Below are 27,636 nucleotides of genomic sequence, written 5' to 3'. Positions count from 1 at the left end.
CCAAGGTTTTGCTTTAAATGTGATGAAGAAAGAGGAGTATAGGGACACGAATAGTCCATTCAGCCCTTCAGAGCTGCTATGCCTTTCAGTCACACGATGACTGCATTGTATCTTTCACACCTTTGCCATAGGTTTCTCTGTGCTCTTACCTTACAAAGATCAACCTAACTAAGACTTGAAAGTTCCAAACACCCCTCCATCCAAATCCTTATAAAGAAGAAGGTTCTAAATTTCTACCACTCTTTTAAGGAAAATGTACTTCCCAATTTCACTCTTACATGGCTTCACTAATTTTAAGATGTCCATGTGATTTTGAAATTCCCTCACCAAATTGAATAATCATTTTTCCACATCGCCCTTCTCAAATCCTTTAAAGATTTTAAACACCTCAATCTGATCATCCGTCAGTCAGCTTGACTCCAAACATAGCAAACAAAGTTCAGGCAATGCGTTCTCATAATGTACTCCTCCAGGTTTTTGGCATAATCTTGGTGAGTGTACATTGCACCACCCTTGCACCCAAAGTCAGTCTGCCCTGAGGTGAGGCTCTCAATACTGAACACACATGGCTGTGAACGACTGAAAGTTAGCATTCTCCCTTTAATATTCCAACCTCCCCCTTGAGTCAGAGGTTAACGCCCACGTCCAGTCATGACACAAAAGTTTCTTCTGATGTTACAGCAAAGTCAGGCCAATATTGTGCTTGGAATCATTGGAGGAAGCTTGCATCCACGTGATGTTTGAGTTCCCAGTTTCTAATGCACACATTCCCTAACACTGCTACACAGTTAGAGCTCCCTCACCCACACCCTCAAGACTCCTGCTTCTCACTGTTTTAATGGTTTTAGTTCAGAATCAGTCAGCAAACTGATCGAGCAGGATTATTAAAATGAAAGCCTTTTTGCATTCTCCCTGTGTCTGTGTGGGTTTCATCCTGGTGCTCTGGTTTCCTCCCACAGCCCAAAGACATGCAAGTTAGGCAGATTGACCATGCTAAATTGCCTTTAGTGTCCAGGGATGTGTATCTGGGTTCGACATGGGAAATGCAGGATTACAGGGATGGGATGCTCTTCAGAGGCCCAGTGCTGGGCCAAATGGCCTGTTTCCACACTGTAGAGATTCTATGGAAATTCTGTTCAATTCTATGTAAGTTCAAAGCTAGCGGGCATAATTTTTAAGGTGAGAGGAGAAAGATTTAAAAGGAACCTGAGGCGCAAATTTTTCACACAGAAAGTGGTTTGAGTGTGGAATGAGCTGCCAGAAAAAGTAGTAGATGCATGTACTGTTAAAACATTTAAAAGACATTTGGACAGGTACATGAATAGGAAAGGTTTAGATGGATATGGGCCAAACGCAGACAAATGGGACTAGTTTAGTTTGGGAAACTTGGCCAGCTTGGATGAGTTGGGTGGAAAGGCCTGTGCCCATGCTGTATAACTCTATGACTCCTTGAGTATTAATGCCTTGAACAACCTCATTAAAATAAATTGCCTACTCCTTATTTCATTGATGTTTCTGGGAGCTCACTGTGTACACAACTGGTCGCTTTACATTTCTTGAGTTGCAGTTCACAAACACCTCATTGGCTGTGCTATACAAATGCGAATTTCAAATAACTCTTGTTCTACTCAGGCAGCTCAGAACTCATGACAAGTTGATATTAAACCAGAATGCATATCTTTATTTTTGTTTCTTATGTCGTCAGATTCTGGAATCAGTAAGGAAAACAATTTCAAGAAGGAACCTGGCTGCGAAGACACTAGTAGATGAAAGATTTCTTATCTAGAGTGTCATTATCTTAATATTACCTTGTGGATAGAAACATTTTAATCCCAATTGTTCTCAAATGAGTGTGCATTTATTTTGAGACCAATAAACTGACGTATCAGATCCTATGTGTAATACCAAAGATGAATTTGAATAAAAACCGAGAGAACTGTGGATACTGTAAATCAGAAGCAAAAATCGAAGTTGCTGGAAAAGCTCAGCAGGACTAGCAGTATCTGTGAAGAGAAATCAGAGTTAACATTTTGGGGCTGGTGACCCTACATCAGAACTGGGAAGTTCACTACCCCAACAGAGTGTTCAAAAATGGCCTTGATGGGGGATGAGGCTGATAAACTGGCAGCCTGGATTTTGGAAATTGCTAACCCATCTGTCTCTCTCTCTCCAATCCTGCCTCTGTTACCATTTGAACATTTTATACCTGGTGTCGTAGCAGTCTGTTCAAGACTGATATGTAAAACTGCAGCCCTGCTGGACAGGGGCTAGCTGTCCCCAAACAATTCAACAGAACGCAGTGTTGCAAATACATAATTGAGGATGTCTGTGTGGCTTCATGAAATTTGTCAATGTGACAGATCACTCACAGGAAATCCTTCTCAGCTGACACTGAATTAGGAGGGATCATAGAATCCCTACAGTGTGGAAGCAGGCCATTCAGCTTATTGAGCATCCACACTGACCCTTGAAGGTCACACAGACCCACCTCACCACCCTATCCTTGTAACCCTGCATATTCCACAGCTGATCCACCTAGCCTGTGGATCCCTTGACACTATAGCTAATCCACCTAACCTGCACATCTTTGGACCACGGGAGGAAACTGGAGCACCTGGAGGAAACCCCACATAGACACGGGGAGACTATGCAAACTCCACACAGACATTAGACCAAGAGAGCAATCAAACCCAGGTCCCTGGTGCTGTGAGGCAGTGGTACTAACCATTGAGCGACTGTGCCGCCTCAGAGAAAGCTCTGAGAAAAAAACAAGGGCACCCCTGAGGGAGATGATGGTGTGAAAGTGGAAGTTGCTGTAACCCCAGAGCCTCACATTTCAGAGCAATGAGCAATGGTGAGCTTAACTACAGGCGCTGTGGTGATTGTGTTACTGTGAGAGTATTTCACATTCCCAGGGAAGCACTCCAGGGACATGGATCCCACCATAGCTCGTGAAATTTAAAATTCAATTGTCTTTTAAAAGAAGGTGTCAGGATTATAAACCAAGCCCACAGCAATGGTGACCATGATCAATTGTAAAAACATTTCCGGTTCAATGCCCTTTAGAGAAAGAATCTGCTAGCTCTGTCTGGTCTGGCCAACAGTGACATATTTGACTCTTTTACGGCCATGAAATACCACGCAGTTCAGGGGCACTTAGAGATGGAGAACCAATGTTGGTCTTGCCCACAACCCATGAAAGAATTTTAAAAAACTGAACCTCTCTTGCTCTGGTAGTTGTTATTTTTTTTCCCAAATGATACTTTGAACAATTTAATGAATATAAAATAACAGTTGTGTGATGAAATTTTGCCTTGAACCTACAATCGTCTTATTGTATTATCAAATGACACATGACAAGGTTGCTAAATGCTCTCTCATCAGGAGCTTTCACTTGTATCTATTATTGTGTATACCCACTACTTCAATCAACAATTAGATATGAGTTACAGTATTTGTCGTGTGATATATTTTGGGAAATGTAATTACAGTTTTATGTGTGTATTTTTATTGTGTATATGTGTGTATTTTATAGTTTTGTATTATTGTCTAATAAAGATCTTTTTGTAATCTTTCATGAATGGTGTCCTGGTGCTGCTGTATTATCTCTGCACTTGGGTTTCAGTCCACCTTAAACCAATGGGAATATGTGCTCAGATATACTTGAAGGTGGTTTTTTATTTTAGATCTACTGTTTGTCAATGGCATAAGCTGCTTATGTCGTGAGCTTGCTGATTTCCCTGGTGCCAGTGGAAATGAGATTTTCTGTGAGCTTCAAGAGACCCTCCTGGATATTTCTGCTCAGCATCTGAGGTAGAACAAACGACTCTTGTGACCCTGGGGCTCAGAAAGCCTAGGTTCAAGTTCCACTGTGCCTTTAAGAGGGATTTGTTTTGTCCCGTTTCTCTTGAAGAGGGATGATAATTTGATGCAAAGGCGTTTTCTCCATGGAAAGTGGAGTAAATCATTTTGTTTATTTTGAAAGATTAGACAAAAGAAGCATGAGTGGGTGGCGTCAGGCTCATTGTTATGGAAGGGAGTTGGAAATCCTCATAATTAAAACCGAAACACCCAGAGCATCCACACTGACCCGCCAAGGAACATCCCACCCAGACCAACCTTACTTCCCTATCCCTGTAACCCTGCATATCCCACAGCTGATCCACCTAGCCTATACATCCCTCGACACTATGGCTAACCCACCTAACCTGCACATCTTTGCACCACAGGAGGAAACCAGAACACCTGGAGGAAACCCCACATAGACACGGGGAGACTATGCAAACTCCACATAGACATTCAAGCAAGAATAGAATCAAACCCAGGTCCCTGGTGCTGTGAGGCAGTGGTACTAACCATTGAGCGACTGTGCTGCCTCAGAGGAAGCTCTGAGAAAAAACAAGGGCACCCCTGAGGGAGATAATGGTGTGAAAGTGAAAGTTGCTGTAACCCCAGAGCCTCACATTTCAAAGCAATGAGTAATGAGTAATAATCTCTTATGAAGGGGATTTTAAATGAAATGAACTCCCGACAGCACTCTATCATCAACAAGTAACAGATCTACTCCAAAACCTTATAAATAAGTAACAATTTAGTTACTGGACTTTAACAGTGAATGAATTAACAGAACTACTAACAAACTGAACAATTCCCCCTTAACTACTAACTATTCCCTAAATAAAACAAAATCCTAATAGTATGCAGGTCCAATAAATACATTTCCTACTTATATAAACTGAACTAATATGAAAAACAATTGAAACTTAGACTCTGAAAATTGCAGTCAGGATGTGTCTTCCAGAATGCTCCGCGCCTTCTCCACTAATCTTCAGCAAGGAACGCCTTTCTCTGTCAATTCTGATGTCAGGAATATTAACTAACAGTGCCACAGTACTTTTTAGGTAGTGCTTAATCAGAGAGCTTAAAGTTTTCTATGAGATCCAGAGAATTACTCTTCTGATAGGTTCGCTCTCACGCTGACTTTCAAAAACCCTCTTCATCAACACCCTCGAGGAACTGTCAATGTTCTTATAATAGGATTAGTCCCAGGTGTCAACACGATCAGATTTATATTCAATTGGTTTTCAGTTTCTAAGCTCCTGGTTTGAATTAATTGGCTCATATTCAAGCTAGCTGCTTTAACGTCAAAATAAGCCCAGGTTTCCAAAAACACAGCCAATTGATACATATGTTTCAATTTCAGAACTGTCTGTATATCTGCAGCTGCTTGAAGACATTTTTGTCTCAATCTAGGGACTTAGAAAAGCACATCACATCTTAAAGGCACTATGCTCTCCTCCACCCATCCACCCCCATTATTTTAACAAACAAATTCTAATTTCCTGCCTTCCAATTCACAAATATTCAACACAACCTCGCAACACTAACCCAGACCCAGGGTTTCAGTTTTTGCTTTCAGTTGTTGATATTTAACAGAATCCCTACAGTGTGGAAACAGGCCCTTTGGCCCAACCAGTCCAAACCGACCCTCACAGCCTCCCACCCAGTCCTATCCCCCCTACCTAATCTACACATCCCTGAACACTATGGGCAATTTAGCATGGCCAATCCACCAAGCCTGCACATCTTTGGACTGTGGGAGGAAACCGGAGCACCTGGAGGAAACCCACGCTGACACAGGGAGAATGTTGAGGGTTTTGGAGTTGAAGCTGCTTGATACAGCTCTCTCTCTTTCTTTCCCTGCTGCTGCAAAAGCCTAAGCTCTCTCTCTGCTGCTAGGTTCATTCTGTCGGTGTTGCTTCTCCTGAACTGGAGGAGATAACAAGTGCTGGAAATGTGTTTTGCTGAACTTGCCTTTGCCAAGTATGTGTTTATGGGATGCTGATACATTGGAACAGTTGATAAGTAGTAGTTAAACTATATATTATTTTGTTAAGCATTTTGAAAGAGTTAAAGTTGTGTCAATTCTTATTGTGCTTGTTTGTCTTTTAAGTGTGGTGTAAGGATAAAGTGTATTTTACCTAAAGCCTAGTAGTTTTACCAATCAAATCACATCTGGAATACAGTGCCTTACATTTGCCTTTAGAATCATAGAATCCTTACAGTGAGGAAACAAGCCCTTTGGCCCAACAATTCCACACTGACCCTCAAAGCGTCCCACCCAGACTCATCCCCCTGTACCCCAACTGATCTACACATACCTGAATACTGTGGACAATTTAGCACGGCCAATCCACCTAGCCTGTACATCTTTGGACTGCAGGAGGAAGCTGGAGCACCCGGAGGAAACCCACAGAGACACAGGGAGAATGTGTGAACTCCACAAAGACACTTGCCCAAGAATGGAATTGAACCTGGTCCTCTGGTTCTGTGAGGCAGCTGTGCTAACCACTGGGCCACAATGCCACTCATTTGCTTTCAAATAAGATAAAAGTTAAGGTTTAGGTTATCTCCTTGATATGTTTTGAGAGGGTTTGGTCTGGTCCATAACATCTCCCACTTAGAAGTGTGTCATAAAATATCTGAACACGTTTTTTCAGATGTCTAAGGTAGAACAGTCCTTGCTGAAAATCAGCTTTGGGTCAGTGGGTAGCAGTGTTGGCCTTGGTAACAGAAGGTTGAGGGTTTAATTTTTCTCCCCACCCTCACCATAACCTCTAGGGATTTGTGTACCAAAGGTAGGATAAAGTTGCATTCTCAGTACTGAGGCAGTAGGCTATGTCTTTCAGATTAAACACTATATTGAAATGCTCCCTGCTTTGATATTAAAGACCACATGTTGTGATTTCACAGTAGAGCAATGGGGTTTTTCCTGTGCCCTACAACATGAGTATTTATCCCTCAATAGTAGAAACAAACATCAATAGTGGAAAAGAGATTTAATGGTCGTGGAATCTTGTTCTACCTACTAGGACTGTTTCTTAACAGTGATTACACTTCAAATGTACTTCACTCATTTGTGAAAGGCTTTGAAGCTTCCTGGTGCTCAGTAAATGCAAATTATTCTGTGCTAAGAATGCTTTCTCAACAGGAGCAGGCTTGGAATGGAATCTGTACAATTGTAAATTATCTACCTCATTGGTAGTCAGCAGAATAATCCCACTTATCACAGAAAGACATAGATCATTGCTGTTTTATTCTGACATTGTGATTGATGATTATGAATAGGCTGCAAGTTGATGTTTGCACACTACACAAAACAAAATGGAAAATGGGAGCAGGAATTGGATGTTTCTTTACATGAAAGCAAACTGCAAAGAATAATGCCTGTTATTAATTTTACCGATGTCACTGATTATATTTGGGCAAATCACACATTTCTCATTAAATAGTTTTCAAATGATTTCACGGTTCTATTTTTGCTTGCAATTTGAAAGCGGCCCTTGAGAACAGTTGTCTGTAGAATTAACCCATTCTGATCCTGTTTGTTCCATTTGCTCAGCGTCTCCTGAGCTCCCAAAGTTGCATCTGTGATCACACTGACTAACCACACGAAACTTAACGCAGCAAGTTAAAACCCGACAAGTTAAAAAGCTTTTTAACATTGCAACTAATACACACCAAAATCCCTTATCCTTCTGTAATTTTTTCATTTTTCTATGTTATTGTTGTCACTAGAGGACAGAAGAGAGATCATTGGGGAGGTGATCAGTTTAAATTAGCCCAGGGTTCAGTCATGTAGCAGCTCCTGTTAATGGATGTTAGGTCCAGACTAGCTTCCCAGGATCCCATCTGGATATTTAAAGTTCAGGAATAAAAAAATGCCACTGTGTACTGAGAAACAGTTCTGTCAGTACAAACAGGCAATGCTACTAAATATAACTCTGATGTTTCACTTTCATCAGGAATTTGTTGTATAATTACATATGCATATTTGTTTTACCTTGAAAAGGGTTCAATGTCTGCTTTCACAGGAATGTCTCTGGGTGTTCTATCACACACTCAGTAATGCTCTATTTAACAGCTGTCCCCTTTGCTGTAAAGGACTGCATTACTGTGCAGTGTCCCCTTTAACAGGAACATCTGCACTGCCAAGCACTGTTCCCTTTAGCTACAGTGACTGCAGTGCTGGCAGTAAAAGTCAACAACTATACAAAGGACGGAGGTACCGTGTCAACGTGAAATGTCACAGTTGTGAAGTCTGTGTCAGGTTTGCACCTGATTTCCTCAAATGCTACATTCCTGAAACAGCTAAATGAAAGAACAGAAAAGCCAATCAATTCTTGGTGACTTTTGTGATCTTGATATCTTGGCCTCTCCCCAGGAATAACAACCACGGATTTAAATGCTGCCAATCTACAAAGACATCACTTCACGAAGGGAAACAAAGCCTTTAATCAACTTCAGATGGACGCAGTTGGACTATATCCCCATACTGATTATATTTTGTAACTTTATAGGCTTCAAATGAGCAACTATGCATCCCAGACTACTCCACACAAATATGTTTAAAGCTTTGTCATTTAGACTAGGATATTTAAGTAAGATTTCGAGAGAATTTTTTCCCCAGATATGCCTGCTATATTAATGAAAACAGACACAGTGTGAAAGTTAGTACTGCAACAACCCATTCAACAGCATCTTCCCAACACCCAATTTCTCCCACCCAGAAGGAAAAGGGAAGCAGACACATAGGAACACTGCGAAGTTCCCCTCCAAGCCTCTCACTCCAGAGTTTGGTTGATATCACTGTTCTTTCAGTGTTGCTGGGTCAATATCTTTGAACTCCCTCCCTAACAGCTTTGTGGGTCTACCAACATCGGATGGACTGCTGTGTGCTCAAGGTGAGGGCCCATGGTGTTCGACGTGAGCTACTGGCTTGGATTGAGGATTGGCTGTCTGACAGAAGGCAGAGAGTTGGGATAAAAGGCTCTTTCTCGGAATGGCAATCGGTGATGAGTGGTGTCCCGCAGGGTTCAGTGTTGGGGCCACAGCTGTTCACCTTATATATTAGTGATCTGGATGAAGGGACTGGGAGCATTCTGGCGAAGTTTGCCGATGATATAAAGATAGGTGGACAGGCAGATAGTACTGAGGAGGTGGGGAAGCTGCAGGAAGATTTAGACAGTTTAGGAGAGTGGTCCAGGAAATGGCTGATGAAATTCAATGTGAGTAAATGTGAGGTTTTGCACTTTGGAAAAAAGAATACAGGCATGGACTATTTTCTAAATGGTGAGAAAATTCGCAAATCAGAAGTGGAAAGGGATCTGGGGGTGTTGGTCCAGGATTCTCTAAAGGTTAACTTGCAGGTAGAATCTGTAATTAAGAAAGCGAATGTAATGTTGTCGTTTATCTCAAGAGGGTTGGAATATAAAAGCAGCGATGTGCTTCTGAGGCTTTTTAAGGCTCTAGTTAGGCCCCATTTAGAATACTGTATCCAATTTTGGGCCCCACACCTCAGGAAGGACATACTAGCCCTGGAGAGTGTCCAGCGGAGATTCACATGGATGATCCCTGGAATGGTAGGTTTAGCGTATGATGATCGGCTAAGGATCCTGGGATTGTACTCATTAGAGTTTAGAAGGTTGAGGGGAGATCTAATAGAAACTTACAAGATAATGTATGGTTTAGAAGGGGGGGGACGCTAGGAAGGTGTTTCCGTTAGGCAGGGAGACTAGGACCCGTGGGCACAGCCTTAAAATTAGAGGGGGTAAATTTAAAACTGAAATGAGACGATATTTCTTCAGCCAGAGAGTGGTGGGCTTGTGGAATTCATTGCTGCAGAGTGCAGTGGACGCCGGGACGTTGGATGCCTTCAAGGCAGAGATCGACAAATTCTTGATCTCAAAAGGAATCAAGGGCTACGGGGAGAGTGCAGGGAAGTGGAATTGAAATGCCCATCAACCATGATTTAAATGGCGGAGTAGACTTGATGGGCCGAATGGCCTTACTTCCATTCCTATGTCTTACGGTCTTATGGTCTTATGGTTCAAGAAGGCAGCTTACCACAACCTAGAAATCGAGCAAGAAATGCTAGCCCAGCCAGCAACATCCACATCTCATAAGCAAATTAAGAAAAACCCACATCTAGAATCTGCTGACTGTCCCAGTGGTCCCCCACAGTGTGCTTGATTCTTCTATTGCAGTAACCTGAAGTCCCTATAATGGGATCCTGATGCATTCCAAAAGCGTTATTTTTCCATAAGTAAGCAACACAATGATGTAAGTGTTAAAGTGTCATGACTCTGCGTTTAGCTCGGCAGAAATGATGCATGGCTCCTCTAGTAAATCTATGCCAAATAAAGTTTTCTTCTAAAACAAGTCAAAAATGATGAATTTTCCCAAACTTCCCACCAAATTTGACAGGGAAATTGCTGGGATTTCTGGAGAAACGGTTATAACAGGCACCAATGTTATCTAAGAAAACAAAGTGTGAAGCTGGATGAACATAGCAGGCCAAGCAGCATCTCAGGAGCACAAAAGCTGACGTTTCGTGCCTAGACCCTTCATCAGAGAGGGGGATGGGGTGAGGGTTCTGAAATAAATAGGGAGAGAGGGGGAGGCGGACCGAAGATGGAGAGAAAAGAAGATAGGTGGAGAGGAGAGTATAGGTGGGGAGGAAGGGAGGGGATAGGTCAGTGCAGGGAAGATGGACAGGTCAAGGAGGCAGGGTGAGGTAGTAGGTAGGAAATGGAGGTGCGGCTTGAGGTGGGAGGAAGGGATACGTGAGAGGAAGAACAGGTTAGGGAGGCAGGAACCGGCTGAACTGGTTTTGGGATGCAGTGGGGGGAGGGGACGAGCTGGGCACCAATGTTATCTCTCAGGTTTTTGACAATCTCTTGCCTAAAGATCCTGCAGAAATAGATGGAAACATTTTCCAGCTTTTCATGATGATAGCGGACTCATTTCAAAGTCTCGTGCTCGCTGAGCAAGCTGCCATCTGCTTCAAGGAACCTCCTTCTCTCTAACAGAAGTGCAAAAGTCAGAATGGAGACCTCTGCCCAGGAGTAGAGAAGACAACAGGTTCACTGATGCTAGATGCCAGCAACTCCACTCAATTGTGCCCAATGAAGAGCAGTGGTGACCATTCCAACCGGCTTTGGAAGAGGAGCACATGGTGTCTATCACTATACACGGGTTTATCATTTCAAACCTGATCAAAACACACAGCATTTTTCCAGGGGTCAACAGAGTAGATGCAGGAAGAATGCATTTTCTTGCTGAAATGTGTCTAAAACCAAGGGACATAGTCTCAGAACAAGGAGCAGTCCATTCAGAACTGAGTTGAGCAGGAACATCTTTACTCAGGGGGTGGTAAGTCTTTTGAGTTGTCTCTTACTGATGTTCATGGAGGTTTAGTTGTTGAGGATGTTCAAGACTGAGATTGATAGATTTCAGTTTATTCAAAGTATCAATGAACTCCGGGGTAATTCAAAAAAATGGGTTTGGAGTCGAAGATTGGCCATTGGCTTATTGAATGCAGCAGGTTTGAAGGCCTGAATGGCCTACTTCTGCTCCTATTTCTTATGTTCTCATGTTTCTATGACCAGCAGCCACTGTAGGGACTGGGGAGCATTATTAAAACTGGTAAGACTATTATTTCATGTATTACTTTTTCATTTCTTTATGATTTACATTCTCTTAGTTGTGGCCTTCTAACGAAAGGGAAAGGTATTGGTAATTTTTAAAATGTGATGACAGAAGGGAAATTCAGTGTATCCTTACTGTTTAAACCAAAGCAGCATTGGATGAAAGATAATTAAAACCTTTGTAAAACCACAGGAGCAGAAGTGGGCCATTCAACTCAACCCATAGATTCTGCTCTGCCAATCAATGAGACCTTGGCTGATCTGCTAATCCTCTACGCCACTTTCCTGCCTTTTCCTCATAACCTTTGATTCCTTCACTGATTAAAAATCTACCTCAGCCTTGAATATACCAATTGATCCAGGCTCAAAGGCTCTGTGCCGTAAAGAATTCCACAGACTCACCCCCTCTGAAAGAAGAAATTCCTCCTCATCTCAGTCCAAAATGTGCAGCCATTTTTTTCTAAGATTATGCCCTCTAGTCCTAGACTCTCCCATCAAGGAGGAGTACCCTTTCAACATCAACTCTGTTGAGTCCCCTAAGATTCATACATATTTCAATAAGATAGTGTCTCATTCTTTAAAACTCCTAAGACTACAGGCCCATCCTCATCCACCTGTCCTTATACAATTGAGCCTCCACACCTGGGGACCATTAAATAAACATTCTCTGGACTGCTTCCAACATTAGTATATCTTTCCTTAGATAAGGGGCCCAAACCTGTTCACAGTATTCCAGCTGTGGTCTAACAAGTGCCTTGTATTGTTTTGGCAAGGCCTCTCCCCTTACATCTCCATTACCTTTGAAATAAAGGCCAATATTTCATTGTAGACAACAACGTGTGGAGCTGGATGAACACAGCAGGCCCAGCAACATCTTAGGAGCACAAAAGCTGACGTTTCGGGCCTAGACCCTTCATCAGAGAGGGGGATAGGGAGAGGATTCTGAAATAAATAGGGAGAGAGGGGGAGGTGGACCGAAGATGCATAGAGGAGAAGTTAGGTGGAGAGGAGAGTATAGGTGGGTAGGTAGGGAGGGGATGGGTCAGATCTGTGCTGGGACCACTGTTGTTTGTGATATATGTAAATGATCTGGAGGAAGGTGTAGGTGGTCTGATGAGCAAGTTTGCTGATGACACTAAGATTGGTGGAGTAGCTGATAGTGAAGGGGACTGTCAGAGATTACAGCAGAATATAGGTCGACTGGAGAGTTGGGCAGATAAATGGCAGATGGAGTTCAATTCGGGCAAATGCAAGGTGATGCATTTTGGAAGATCAAATTCAAGGGCGAACTATACAGTAAATGGAAAAGCCCTAGGGAAAATTGATGTACAGAGAGATCTGGGTGTTTCAGTCTATTGTTCCCTGAAGGTGGCAATGCAGGTCAATAGGGTGGTCAAGAAGGCATACGGCATGCTTTCCTTCATCGGACGGGGTATTGAGTACAAGAGTTGGCAGGTCATGTTGCAGTTGTATAGGACTTTGGTTCGGCTACATTTGGAGTATTGTGTGCAGTTCTGGTCGCCACATTACCAAAAGGATGTGGATGCTTTGGAGAGGGTGCAGAGGAGGTTCACCAAGATGCTGCCTGGTATGGAGGGTGCTAGCTATGAAGAGAGGTTGAGTAGATTAGGATTATTTTCATTAGAAAGACGGAGTTTGAGGGGGGACCTGATTGAGGTCTACAAAATCATGAGGGGTATAGACAGGGTGGATAGCAAGAAGCTTTCTTCCCCAGAGTGGGGGATTCAATTACTAGGGGTCATGAGTTCAAAGTGAGAGGAGGAAAGTTTAAGGGAGATATGCGTGGAAAGTTCTTTACACAGAGGGTGGTAGGTGCCTGGAACGCGTTGCCAGCAGAGGTGGTAGGCGCAGTCACGTTAGCATCTTTTAAGATATATTTGGAAAAGTACATGGGTTGGCAGGGAGCAAATGGACGCAGACCGTTAGGAAATAGATGACAGGTTAGACAGAGGATCTTGATCGGCGCAGGCTTGGAGGGCCGAAGGGCCTGTTCCTGTGCTATAGGTTTCTTTGTTCTTTGTTCTTTGATGAGGTTAGTAGGCAGGAAATGGATGTGTGGCTTGAGGTGGGAGGAGGGGATAGGTGAGAGGAAGAACAGGTTAGGGAGGCAGAGACAGGCTGGGCTGATTTTGGGATGTGGTGGGGGAAGGGAAGATTTTGAAGCTGCTGAAGTCCACATTGATACCATTGGGCTGCAGGGTTCCCAGGCGGAATATGAGTTGTTGTTCCTGCAACCTACGGGTGACATCATTATGGCACTGCAGGAGGCCCATGATGGACATGTCGTCTAAGGAATGGGAGGGGGAGTTAAAATGGTTCGCGACTGGGAGGTGCAGTTGTTTGTTGCGAACCGAGCGGAGGTGTCCTGCAAAGCAGTCCTCAAGCCTCCGCTTGATTTCCCCAATGTAGAGGAAGCCGCAACGGGCACAGCGGATGCAATATACCACATTGGCAGATGTGCAGGTGAACGTCTGCTTGATGTGGAAAGTCATCTTGGGGCCTGGGATGGGGGTGAGGGAGGACGTGTGGGGGCAAGTGTAGCACTTCCTGCGGTTGTAGGGGAAAGTGCCGGGTGTGGTGGGGTTGGAGGGAGTCCGAGAGAGAGTGGTCTCTCGGGAAGGCATAGAAGGGTGTGGTAGGAAAAATGTCTTTAGTGGTGGGGTCGGATTGTAGATGCCGGAAGTGTCAGGGGATGATGTCCCTCTTTCGCACCTACACCAGCCCTAAACCCCACATCTTGCTCCATTACGTTGATGGCTGTATCGGCGCTGCCTCGTGCTCAACGGACTTCGACTGGGAGGTGCAGTTCATTTTGCAGAACACCTCCACTCGGTTCACAATAAACAACTGCACATCCCAATCATGAACCATTTTAACTCCTCCTCCCATTCCATAGGCGACATGTCCATCCTGGGCCTCCTGCAGTGCCATAATGATGCCACCCATAGGTTGCAGGAACAGCAACTCATATTCTGCTTGGGAAACCTGCACCCCAATGGTATCAATGTGGATTTTACCAGCTTCAAAATCTCCCCTCCCCCCACTGCATCTCAAAACCAGCCCAGCTCATTCCCGCCTCCCTAACCTGTTCTTCCCCTCACCTAGCCCCTCCTCCCACCTCAAGCCGCACCTCCATTTCCTACCTACTAACGTCATCCCGCTCCCTTAACCTGTCCATCCTCCCTGGACTGACCTATCCCCTTCCTACCTCCCCACCTATACTGTCCTCTCCACCTATCTTCACCTCTATCCATCTTTGGTCCGCCTCCCCCTCTCTCCCTGTTTATTTCAGAATCTTCTCCCCATCCCCCATTTCTGATGAAGGGTCTAGCCCCAAAAGGTCAGCTTTTGTGCTCCTAAGATGCTGCTGGGCCTGCTGTGTTCATCCAGCTCCACACTTGTTATCTCGGATTCTCCAGCATCTGCAGTTCCCATTATCTCTTATCACAATATTTCATTGTGTCCCGTATTACCCACTAAACATAGATGTCATGGATGAGGACTGCCAAATCCTTCTGTTCTATAGCTTTATGTCGTCTTTCTCCATTTAAATAATACTCAGCTCCTCCATTCATTCTGCCAAATACATAACCTCACATCTTCTCACATAATATTCCACCTTCATCAGGCAGAGAAAAGGAGCATAGGCAATTGTGCAGAGCTCTGCAATGATTATCACTAAGGAGAAGAATATATTTTGTCTTAATTATGAAGTGCTTTTTAAACACGGCAAATTAAAGTTCCCATTTTTATGATTTTCTCTCACCCTTTTCAAACAGTCACCTGTCTCCAAGGCATTTCTCTTGATACATATTTCTGTGATTTCAACAGTCCTGTTGATGCTCCTCAAGCCTTTCTTCCCCCCAGTGAAATAAGGGCTGATCTACAACTTAACCGCATGCACTCACATATGCCACACATTGACTTTGTAGCCCAGGAAAAAAAAACTAGCAATCTTGGCACTGAAATGTATCCTTCAATTCTCTTTAGCTAATAGGACTGTTGCCAGATGACTGAGGACCTGCAACTATTACATCCTTGTTCCAAAAATATACGCAGAATAACACCACATACCATTGGCCAGTCAGTTGAAAGACGTGGGGCAGGATGCTTTTGGAGACAGAATTCAGGACAAAATGGACAGTCTCTTCGTTAACCAAGAACAAAGAAAATTACAGCACAGGAACAGGCCCTTCGGCCCTCCAAGCCTGCACCAACATGCTGCTCATCACAACTAAATCCCCCTACAGTTCCTGGGACTGTATCCCTCTATTCCCATCCTATTCATATATTTGTCAAGACTCCCCTTAAAGGCCACTATAGTATCTGCTTCCACTACCTCCCCCGGCCGTGAGTTCCAGGCACCCACCACCCTCTGTGTAAAAAACTTGCCTCGTACATCACCTTTAAACCTTGCCCCTCGCACCTTAAACCCATGGCTACTGGTAGCTGAATCTTCCTCTCCGGGAAAAAGCTTCTGACTGTCCAGTCTGTCCATACCCTTCATAATCTTGTAGACCTCTATCAGGTCACCCCTCAACCTCTGTTGTTCCAGTGAAAACAACCCAGGTTTCGCCAACCTCTCCTCATAGCTAACGCTCACTATACCAGGTAACATCCTGGTAACACCCACACCAGGCAACATCCTGGTAAACCTTTTCTCTACCCTCTCCAAAGCCACCATAGCTTTCTGGTAGCGTGACAACCAGAACTGAACACAATATTCAAAATGCAGCCTAACCAAGGTTCAATAAAGCTATAACATTTCCTGCCAAGTTTTAAGCTCAATGCTCCGGCCGATGAAGGCAAGCCTGCCGTATGCCTTGTTGACTACCTTCTCCACCTGCATTGCCACTTTCAGTGACCTATGTACCTGTACACCCAGATCCCTGTGAATGACATCAGGAACCCCTTTGGTTCAGGGCAATTTGTGCTTTGAGTCTATTGATAATCTGGCAGAAATGGTTAACAAAACTTGAAACAAAAAATAAAAATTCGAAGAGTCGCTCAACCCGAACCGTTAACTCTGGTTTCTCTCCACAGATGCAGTCAGACCTGCTGAGCTTTTCCAGCAATATCTATTCTGATTTACAGAGTCCACAGTTCTTTAGGTTTTTGCTTAGAGAAATGACTGGTGTGGGTAACTTGATTAAATAGTGTCTGAAAACTTGTAAAATGTTTTTAATAAAGTAGTACATGACAGACTTTTCAGCAAAATTGATGCTGTCACAATAAAAGGAAGGGAGAGGTGGTGTAACATGGATATAAAGTTGGCCGAGTGCCAGGGAATAAAGTGGTTGGAGGATGGTGTACAGTTGGATTTCCCTGAGGTCAGGTTGGGATTGCTGCTTTACTTGATAAATGTTAATGACCCAACCATGTGTATGCAGGGCACAATTTCAAAAATTCTTCAGATAACACAGAAGTTGGAAGTGTTACATTTCATGAGGACATAATCAAGCTGGTAGAACGCGTGAATTGGCAAGCGGGATGCAATGCAGAGAAATATGAATTGATCCATTTTGGTTAGAAGGTTGAGGAGAAGTAACATGAGATAAAGAATGTAGTACCAAAGAGACACAGCAACTATGTGTAAAACTTGACAGAGGACACAAAGCAGGTGACAAAAATATTAGAATGTTTAAGTGATTCTAAAGGGAGCATAAAAAGAGGGAAATTACAAAGTTCTATAAATCTATATTTGACCTATACATGTGTTCATTTTTCTCTTTCTGTTCCCTTAATATAATTCCCATGTTTCACAGGTTAGTTACAAGTTCAATGGCAGGACAGTTACCTATATATTTCTTTAATAAAATTTATTTCCCTTCCATCCTCGTTCATTCAGAGCTGCTCTTCTAAACCAATTTGAAACATGAACGTCAAGGATCACATTTGATTGTAAAACTTAAGAGTCTGGTGCTCTGCTATCTATCCATTTTAGAGGCTCCAATCAATCATAGGGTGTTAGACAGTTTCCAGACATCACAGCCACAGGTGGCTATCAATTACTTTTACAAATCGTTGGCTTGGCCTAGATACTATATAAATAATTTTACTTCCTGAAGCAATCATTGGGAATATATTATTGCAAAGTGAACCAGTAACAGATGACTCATTTTCTAACTTTTGCATATAGATTGTACTCATCATCACTGACATCCTGCAATTCTTCAACCTCTTCCTCTTCTTCCTCTTCCTCTGACTCATCTTCCTGAAAATGGGCATGAAGAACCCTTGGTGTTGTCTCGAGCTGCAATGACATGAGGCTTTTAGTTCCAAGACTGAATCAGAGGGAGCAATTCCATGAAGAAACATGGATTAGAGTTTTGCATTTTAAGGTGAGAGGCGTTCAGATTATAGGCACATCCCAGATTATGAATGGGTTCTGTTCCTGAGTACGTTTGTAGGTCGATTTGTATGCAAATCAGAACAGAATACAGTAAAATATAAAACAGCTGCCCATTTGTATGAGCAAACGTTTGCATGTTGGATCATTAAAATTAAAAATGAATACAAGAGTATACAGTAACCCATTCGTATGTATGACTGTTCATCAATCAGACATTCATAAATCGAGGACTAGCCTTCATTTTGCACATGTATTGATGTACAAAATATGAATGTCTTCGCTTAAATGTCATGACAAGCAGTAAAAATTAAATGATTTGATTTTTGTATGAACACTATATTCTAATATCCACATGATTTAATTCAAAAGCCGAAGATTTGCAACTGATTCTTTAAAGCTGAAGTATTGAAATTAGAAAAGGTTCAGAAAAGATTTAGACCGTAAGCCATGGGAACAGAAATTAAGCCATTCAGCCCATCAGGTTTGCACTGCTATTCAATCAACCCCATTCTCCAGCTTTGTCCTCACAGCCCTTGATCCCCTTGACAATCAAGAACCTATCTATCTCTGCCTTAAATATACTCAATGACCTGGCCTCGACAGCCTGTGGCAATGAATTCCATAGATTCACCACTCTCTCGCTGAAGAGATTTCTCCTTATCTCTGTTCTAAAAAGTCTTCCCTTTACTCTAAGGCTGGGCCCTCAAGCCCTAGTGTCTCCTACCAATGGAAACATCTTCCCAACATCCACTCTGTCCAGGCTGTTCAGTATTCTGTAAGTTTCAATTAGACCCACCCCCCAATCCTTCTCAACTCCATTGAGTAGAATCTCAGAGTCCTCAAGCATTCCTTCTAAGTTGAGCCTTTCATTCCTGGAATCATTCTTATGAATCTCCTGTGGATCGTCTTGAGGTATGGGGGGCAAAATTGCTCACAATGTTTTAAATGTAGTCTGACCAGAGCCTTATAAAGCCTCAGTATTACATCCTTGCTTTTATATTCTTGTCCAATGTTGTATTTGCCTTCCTAACTACTGACTCAGCCTGCAAGTTTGCCTTAAGAAATTCCTGGACTAGGACTTCCAAGTCCTTTTGCACTTCAGATTTCTGAATTTTCTCCCCACTTAGAAAATAGTTTATGCCTCAATTCTGTCCACCAAAGTGCATGACCTCACATTTTCGCATGTTGTATTCCATCTACCACTTCTTCGCCCACTGTCCTAACCTGTCTAAATCCTCCTGCAGCCTCCCCGCTTCCTCAATACTAACTGCCCCTCCACCTATCTTTGTACAAAGATGCTGTTAGGGCTGGAGGGTTTGATCTGTAGGGAGAGGTTGAATAGACTGGGCCTTTTTTCCCCAGAGCTTCAGAGGTTGAGGGGTGACCTTAAAGAGGTTTATAAACTCATGACGGTAAATAGCCTAGGTCTTTTCCCCAGGGTGGGCGAGTCGAAAACTAGACAGCATCGGTTTAAGGTCAAAGGGGAAAGATTTAAAAGGCACCTAAGGGGCAATGTTTTCACACAGAGGGTGGTATAAATATGAAATTAGCTGCCAGAGAAATTAGTAGAGGCTGATACAATTATAACATTTAAAAGGCATCAGGATGGGTACATGAATAGGAAGGATTTAGAAGAATATGGGTCAATTGCTGGCAAATGGGACTAGATTAATTTAGGCTATCTGGTCGGCACAGATGAGTTGGACTGAAGGGTCAGCTTCCATGCTATACAACTCTATGAATCCATTGGAATTACATACACAGAGATTGGTATTCAAGAACATGTTTCAAAATGAGTTTGTGGATGATGCTAATTTGATTTTATATTGTTCAGATTCCACTGTCAAGTGACAATGTAACAGCCCTAGCAGCCAGCAAAAAGCTGCCCACAAAGACCTAGATGGTATGGATTTCACTTTCCATGATGCCATTGTGATTCAAGTGCCAAGGTAAGGGGATCACTGGACAAGCGATATCATCAAGCAGGTTAAGCAGCCAATCACATTGAAGTAACCTCACAGACAGTAAACCAGGAAGTGAAACACAACGATATTTTCATTTTTAATTATAGCTTCATAAAGCCACACACATGGGATTAAGGTAAAGACTGAAATATATCTTTAAAATAATTTTTTAAAAATGTGATTTTTTTTATCACAATGGAGAAATTTGAAATTGTGTAAATATGTAACGTGCTTTCCAGGATCAGTGTGGCAGTTCACCAGTAATTGTGAGCAGAGGATCCAATTAGAAATCCAGAAATTCAACAAGGTGAAACTTTTTCAATAATTTTTCTGCATGGATACAAATAGTGACCAGTTCTCAATGGTTCCGTGTTTTCTATTTGCTTCAGTTTTTGGTGGTGTTGCTAAGAGTGGGGATTGGGGTGGGGTGCTGTGGAGAGTTGGGGGAATACGGAGCTGGGGGTGACGGAGGTGAGCGGGTGGAGTATTGGGAGAGGTGTGAGGTGGAGGGTAGTGACTTTGATAATGTGCCTCCTGGATGAACACACAATTGCTGACAGTAACATCTGGGATTTCTGTAGATAATTGTAAGTGTACAGATTCTACAGTTTGCTAGTTTCAGAGGATTAATGACAAAAAGTGCAGACAGTTTTGTCACCTTTACTATCACAAGACTTCAGCCATTATCCAAAGTGATCTTTGAACCTCCAAACTGCATTCATCCAAAACAAATCTGAGTATCTGAGAACGCAGTTGAGGGTGGTTTGTGTAGAAATTGAGAGAATTAGATACATATTTGTTCTAAGGACATGCAGATCTCTTAGAGCAGAGAATCACTCATTTTGGCTTTAAATATTCAACATGTTTTGACACGTGTGACTCTTAAAGGTAGTTGAACATAGCTTCTTTGGGGAAGATTTTTATTATTAAAATGTTAATGGGGAAAAGTTGTGAACTAATTCCGGTGCAGACTGAAATATAAATCCTCTTGTGCTGTTCAAATCTGATGAACTAAGGACATATAAGCATGTGAATAGGGAGCAAGAGTGGGCCGTTGGGAGGAGGCCTCAAGCCTGCTCTGCAATTTAATATCATGGCAGATCTTATTGTAACCTCACATCCAGATTAATATCCATCCCTGAAAATCTTGCAACCTCTTACTTAACAGGAATCTTCCTACCTGTACCTTAAAAATATTAACGAGTTCTGCTTCCACCACCTTTCCAGGGAAAGAATTTCAAAGATTCATGACCCTCTCTGAGAAAACAAATCACCTCATCCCGGTTTTAAATGGCAACTTTTGGTTTTAGAACAGGGACCCGTAATTCTAGATTCTCGTCACGTCTATCCTGTAAAGGCTATTCAGGTTTTTACATCGTTCAATCAAGTCACCTTTACGCTTCTAACCCCCCAGCAGATGCAAGCTTAGTCTGTCCAGTTGTTCCTCATACCACAATCTCCACATTCCCACTATTAATCTAGTAAACCGCCACCAGACACTCACCAATTTATTTACATCCTTCTTTAAATAAGATGACCAATTCCATGCACATCAATCCAGGCACAATTTCAACATGTCTGACCAAAGTATAATCTTTCTGCTGTGTATTCCACGCCCCTTGTGATAAATGGTAAAATCCTACTGGCTTTCCTAATTGCTTGCTGTATCTGCATGCTAACCATTTCTGATTCATACATGAGGTTACCTGGACCACTTTGCTTCTAAGAATTCTATATTCTCTCACCATTTAGTTCATTTGCTTCCTTTAAATTCTTCTCGCCAAAATGGGCAACTTTACTCCATTTACCACTTCTTTTTCTACTCGCTTAACCGATAGCTATCTTTTTGTAGCCTCCTTGTATCCTCTGAAAAACTTAATTTCCTGCCAATCATTTTGTTGTCTGCAAATTTGATAACTAAAAACTGCTGTCCTTTCATTTAAATCATTTTTATAAATTATATATAGTAGAAGTCCCAACACTGATCCCTGTGGCATATTACTCACTACATTCTTGCCGGCCTCAAAAAGACACATTCACACCTACCCTGTGCTCTCTATTAGCCAGCCAGTCTCCCATCCATCCAATTTCTAACCCCAACACCATGAGCTTTTAATCTCCACAATAATCTCTGATGTGATAACTTATTATATGCCTTCTGGAAATCTAAGTCCAGTGCATTCCCCTTCTTTCTCCAGCGCATGTTACCTCCTCAAACAACTGTAATGGATTGGCAAAGCATAATATCCTTTCACAAAACCATAATGACTCTGCTTGATTAACCTCAACATATCCAAGTGCCTGCTTATAACTTTTATAATTACTTTATTAATTTTATGATTGACAATTGGTCCTTGTGATCTCTTGACATGGTTCTAATTGCCTGAGGAAACAAAAGATATATTTTCCAGAGTAACTTTTACCTTATTGCCATTGGACTTTTTTCTCTCTTTTCTTGCCTCTCGCAGGAGTTTACCTGGCTGGGGAAGGGACAGAGTGAAAGATGCATTTAGTCCTGTTGCTTCTGCTACTATGGATTACATTAGGCTTTTCTTCCCGTGAATTTTGAATATTTAAATGAGTCTCATTGGTTCCTTGCTGTGCCTGAACAATGATATTCCCTTGCCAGTTAATGAATGAGGCAAGAAAGGCAGAAATATTCCAAAGTCATGTTACCTGACTCACTTGGGATTGTTCAAAGGTGGAGCTGCTGTGGGATTGAGACGGCCGTGCATCATTCTCAAGTTCACTGATGGAGACCTTTGACTTAAATGCCTGTGAGACAAAATCCAAATACAACAGGTTGAAATGAAATGAAAGCAAAGAGCTAAGAGGGGCATTGCAAAAGATTGCAGAACGGGATCAAGAGCAGATTGGCCTCGCTTTCTTCTTATGTTGACCAGTGAGATTCTCATCTATTTGCTACAAGTTGCAAGATTGAGGTACCTTTGGAAAAAGGAAAAAATATGAAGCAACTCACATAGTTGGTACAGCCTCTTGGATGACTGGAGTAAACATGGCAATAATGGGCTAATAGTACTATCACTGGACTAGTAATCCAGAGGCCCAGGTTAATGCTCTGTAAATACTGGTTTGATTCCCAACATATAATTTCAGATAATTAGTCAATTTCTAAAATTGAAAGCCAGTCTCAGTAATGGTGGCCATGAAACCATCAATTGCTTACGTAAGGTTTATAAATTCAAAGGTCCTTCCAAGAAAGACGTCTAATTTATATAGGAGATAATGGGAACTGCAAATGCTTTTGTGCTCCTGAGATGCTGCTTGGCCTGATGTGTTCATTCAGCTCCACACTTCGTTATCTTAACTTATATCGGATTCCAGACACCACAGGAAAGTGATGATGGGAACTGAAGATGCTGGAGAATCCAAGATAATAAAATGTGAGGCTGGATGAACACAGCAGGCCAAGCAGCATCCCAGGAGCGCAAAAGCTGACGTTTCGGGCCTAGACCCTTCATCAGAGAGGGGGATGGGGTGAGGGAACTGGAATAAATAGGGAGAGCTATTAGCTTTCTTCACTGCCTGCTGTACCTGCATGCTTGCTTTCATTGACTGATGTACAAGAACACCTAGATCTCGTTGTGCTTCCCCTTTATCTAACTTGACTCCATTGAGATAGTAATCTGCCTTCCTGTTCTTGCCACCAAAGTGTATAACCACACATTTATCCACATTAAACTGCATCTGCCATGCATCCGTCCACTCACCTAGCCTGTCCAAGTCACCCTGTATTCTAATAACATCCTCCTCACATTTCACACTGCCACCCAACTTTGTGTCATCAGCAAATTTGCTAATATTACTTCTAATGCCTTCGTCTATATCATTAATACATATCGTAAACAGCTGCGGTCCCAGCACCAAACCTTATGGTACCCCACTGGTCACTGCCTGCCATTCCGAAAGGGACCCGTTTATCACTACTCTTTGCTTCCTGTCAGCCAGCCAATTTTCAATCCAAATCAGTATTTTGCCCCCAATACCATGTGTCCTAATTTTGTTCATCAATCTCCCATGCGGTGGACTTTATCAAAGGCTTTCTGAAAGTCCAGGTACACTACATCCACTGGCTCTCCCTTATCCATCTTCACAGATACATCCTCAAAAAATTCCAGAAGATTAGTCAAGCACGATTTCCCCTTCGTAAATCCATGCTGACTCTGATCTATTCTGTCACTGCTATCCAAATGAGTCGTAATTTCATCTTTTATAATTGACTCCAGCATCTTTCCCACCACTGACGTCAGGCTAACCGGTCTGTAATTTCCTGTTTTCCCTCTCCCTCCTTTCTTGAAAAGTGGGACAACATTTTCCACCCTCCAATCTGCAGGAACTGAACCTGAATCTATAGAACCTTGGAAAATAATTACCAACGCGTCTACAATTTCTAGAGCCACCTTCTTAAGTACCCTGGGATGCAGACCATCAGGTCCTGGGGACTTATCAGCCTTCAGACCTAACGGTCTATCCAACACCATTTCCTGCCTAATATAAATACCCTTCAGTTCGTCCATTACCCTCGGTCCTTCAGCCTATTGCATCTGGGATATTGCTTGTGTCTTCCCCAGTGAAGACAAATCCAAAGTACCTATTCAACTCATCTGCCATTTCCTTGTTCCCCATAATAAATTCACCCGTTTCTGACTGCAAGGGCCCAACTTTAGTCGTAACCATTTTTTTTCTTTTCACATACCTAAAAAAGCTTTTACTATCCTCCTTTATATCTTTGGCCAGTTTTCCTTCATAGCTCATTTTTTCTCTGTGTATTGCCTTTTTAGTTATCCGCTGTTGCTCTTTAAAAGCTTCCCAGTCCTCCGGCTTCCCACTCATCTTTGCTATGTTATACTTCTCTTTTATTTTTATGCAGTCCTTAACTTCCCTCGTCAGCCACGGCTGCCCCTGCCTCCCCTTAGGATCTTTCTTCCTCTTTGGTATGAACTGATCCTGCACCTTCTGCATTATATCCAGAAATACCTGCCATTGTTGTTCCACTGCCATCCCTGCCAGGGTATTGTGCCACTGAACTTTGGCCAGCTCCTCCCTCATAGCTCCATAGTTCCCTTTATTCATCTGCAATACTGACACTTCCGATTCTCCCTTCTCTCTCTCAAACTGCAGATTAAAACTTATCATATTATGGTCACTACCTCCTAATGGCTCCTTTACTTTGAGGTCCCTGATCAAATCCGGTTCATTGCACAACACCAGATCCAGAATTGCCTCCTCCCTGGTAGGCTCCAGTCCAAGCCGTTCTCAGAATCCACCTCGGAGGCACTCTACAAACTCCCTTTCTCGGGGTCCAGTACCATCCTGATTCTCCCAGTCTCCCCGCATGTTGAAATCTCCCATAACAACTGTAGAGATACCTTTGTGACAGGCCAATTTCAACTCTTGATTCAACCTGCACCCTACCTCCAGACTACTGTTTGGGGGCCTGTAGATAACTCCCATTAGGGTCTTTCTACCCTTAGAATTTCTCAGCTCTATCCATACTGACTCTACATCTGCTGACTCTATGTCCCCCCTCACAACGGACTGAATATCATTCCTCACCAACTGGGCTACCCCACCTCCTCTGCCCACCAGTCTGTCCTTTCGATAGCACGTATAGCCTTGAATATTCATTTCCCAGGCCCTGTCCACTTGAAGCCACGTCTCAGTTATCCCCACAACATCATACTTGCCAACTTCCAACTGAGCCTCAAGCTCATCCATCTTATTTCTTATGCTTCGTGCATTCATATATAATATTTTTCATTTGTTTCTCCCCTCACCCTTCCTATCAATCCCTATTTCACTTGGCCTACAGGTGTCCTAATTTATAAATCTCTAAAAGTAAATGGTATGAATTGGAAATGGAAGATGATGAATAAACGTAAGAGCATTAATTATAAAATAAGGCATGATACTTTGCGCTAGCATAAGATCTTGGCTTCATGTGGAATACATGTTTAGATTCGATATGTCACAAAGTGAATGATGTTAAAACTTTGGAAAGGGAGAAAAGGAGGCCATTAAACTGATTCACAGGAAAAGTCATCCTTATTACCAAGATAGGTTAAAAGAGTGCAGCGTAGATTCACAGCTGTTCTAATTGAAGCTTATGAGATAATGAAAGGAATAGATGGTGTTCCAATTTGCACTAATTAAGTGCATTATTTGAATGCACTCTGAGTTGTCTCCCACATTGTACAATTCATAGATGTGAGGTGATCTAACACTCTGCTGCTCACGTCTTAGTGTACCATTCTGCTGTGCTAGTTGACCAACAGAACCTCATCGTCAAGCAACATCTTCATTTTAAAGTTCTCATCTCTGTTTTTAAATCGATCCATAGCGTTACAGTCCCCATTTCTGAAATTGTCTCCTGTCTCAGAACCATGAACGATATTTGCATGCCTTCACTTCTAGCTTCCTGTGCATCTTCAATTTTGACCGTAGCTGTACTTTGCATCACCTAAACTCCAAGGTCTGGAATTTTGTCTCCATCCCTCCACACTCTCTAACCTCATTTTCATGATTTAAGAAATTCCTCAAAACCTGACTCTTTGACCAAGATTTTGATTATCTTACCAAAAATCTCCTTATGGCTTGGCATTATATTTTACTTGATAAAGCTATTGTAAAGTGTGATGGGACATTTTATCGTTTATAAATGCTCTGATAAATATAGCTTGTTACTGGAAATAAATTAGTGATAATCAGTGATCACCAGTTTCAGTTGTGTATGTTAGATGTAGGTGGACATGAGGAGGCAGTTCATTTCACCGAGTGTATTAGACCACAGTAACAGAAAGCTGGTTTGAACAGTCGACCCAGTGAACTCCTGGAGGCAAGAGCTAGACCCATTTCTGGCTGAGGCAGGGTTTGCCTCTCACAACTGGAAACTGTTGTGAGGAATCCATGATCCATGTGATCTCCAGGACTGGTTGTGATCACCCAGTAATGTAGCAAAGAGGGAATCAATCAGAGAAAATTTCCCTGGATTATTTCTACCCAATTGTGTTTATATCTGGTTTTCCCTAGCTTTTCTCAGGGAAACGTTGGAAGCAATGGGGTCTATTTATTGTGAAGGTATCAACAGTCTTTGATGGGATAGATCCGATGGACCAAGGGATTTGTTTGTTCATTGTTATCCATATGAGACTTGACTTAAAGATCTCCGTGCATATTTTTCAGTGTTTTTAGAAATTTTAAATTCTTTTAATGCAGGTCTTTTTCTCATACAGTGGGGAAAAAAACTTTGCAATGAGAAGAACGTTTGTTTAGATTAAATGTTAAATCTTTCCTGTGTGATGTTCCAAGCTTTACAAGCATTGTTTAACAGTGGAGCAACAGTTGACGTTTAGCTCATTGGTCACTACTGAGCTTTGAGATTTGAGAAACGTAAGACAAAGTGATGGACTTGGTTTCAATTTTTGCTGTACAAACAACAGTCACCTAAAATATTGTATCAGAGATAATGGGAACTGCAGATGCTGGAGAATCCGAGATAACAAGGTGTGGAGCTGGATGAACACAGCAGGCCAAGCAGCATCAGAGGAGCACAAAAGCTGACGTTTCGGGCCTAGACCCTTCATCAGAAAAGGGTCTAGGCCCGAAACGTCAGCTTTTGTGCTCCTAAGATGCTGCTTGGCCTGCTGTGTTCATCCAGCTCCACACTTTGTTACCTAAAATGTTGTTTTGTTTTATCTCCCAATTATTCCAGCTTCTGCAATACCATTTTCTGTGTGCTTTTGGCTTTCATCTAGATATTTCATTTGTTGAAAGAAACAAAGTATTTTTA

The 27,636-nt window shown here is 42.4% G+C and overlaps 2 protein-coding genes across 3 annotated transcripts in view; one reads left to right on the top strand and one right to left on the bottom strand.

Annotated features, from left to right (window-relative positions):
- The window catches only part of LOC125459672 (meckelin-like), a 114,648-nt gene extending 111,123 nt beyond the window's left edge, over window positions 1–3,525 (top strand). For both annotated transcript variants that reach the window (XM_048546347.2, XM_048546348.2), the window contains one exon: window positions 1,706–3,525. In XM_048546347.2, coding sequence (XP_048402304.1) covers window positions 1,706–1,786 — 81 coding nt within the window. In that variant the 3' untranslated portion in view covers window positions 1,787–3,525. The remainder of the gene's footprint in view (window positions 1–1,705) is intronic.
- A 12,232-nt stretch (window positions 3,526–15,757) lies between these two features.
- LOC125459673 (CBY1-interacting BAR domain-containing protein 2-like) overlaps window positions 15,758–27,636 on the bottom strand; it is a 50,971-nt gene continuing 39,092 nt past the window's right edge. Inside the window, exons 8-10 of the mRNA XM_059651765.1 lie at window positions 22,503–22,601; window positions 22,250–22,306; window positions 15,758–17,763 (exon numbers count right to left, since the gene is read on the bottom strand). Coding sequence (XP_059507748.1) covers window positions 17,626–17,763; window positions 22,250–22,306; window positions 22,503–22,601 — 294 coding nt within the window. The 3' untranslated portion in view covers window positions 15,758–17,625. The remainder of the gene's footprint in view (window positions 17,764–22,249; window positions 22,307–22,502; window positions 22,602–27,636) is intronic.

This window comes from Stegostoma tigrinum, chromosome 16, assembly GCF_030684315.1.
Source record: "Stegostoma tigrinum isolate sSteTig4 chromosome 16, sSteTig4.hap1, whole genome shotgun sequence".
NCBI lineage: Eukaryota > Metazoa > Chordata > Chondrichthyes > Orectolobiformes > Stegostomatidae > Stegostoma > Stegostoma tigrinum.
The sequence above is the reverse complement of the archived record's forward strand: the minus strand, read 5'-3'. Positions and strand labels throughout refer to the sequence as shown.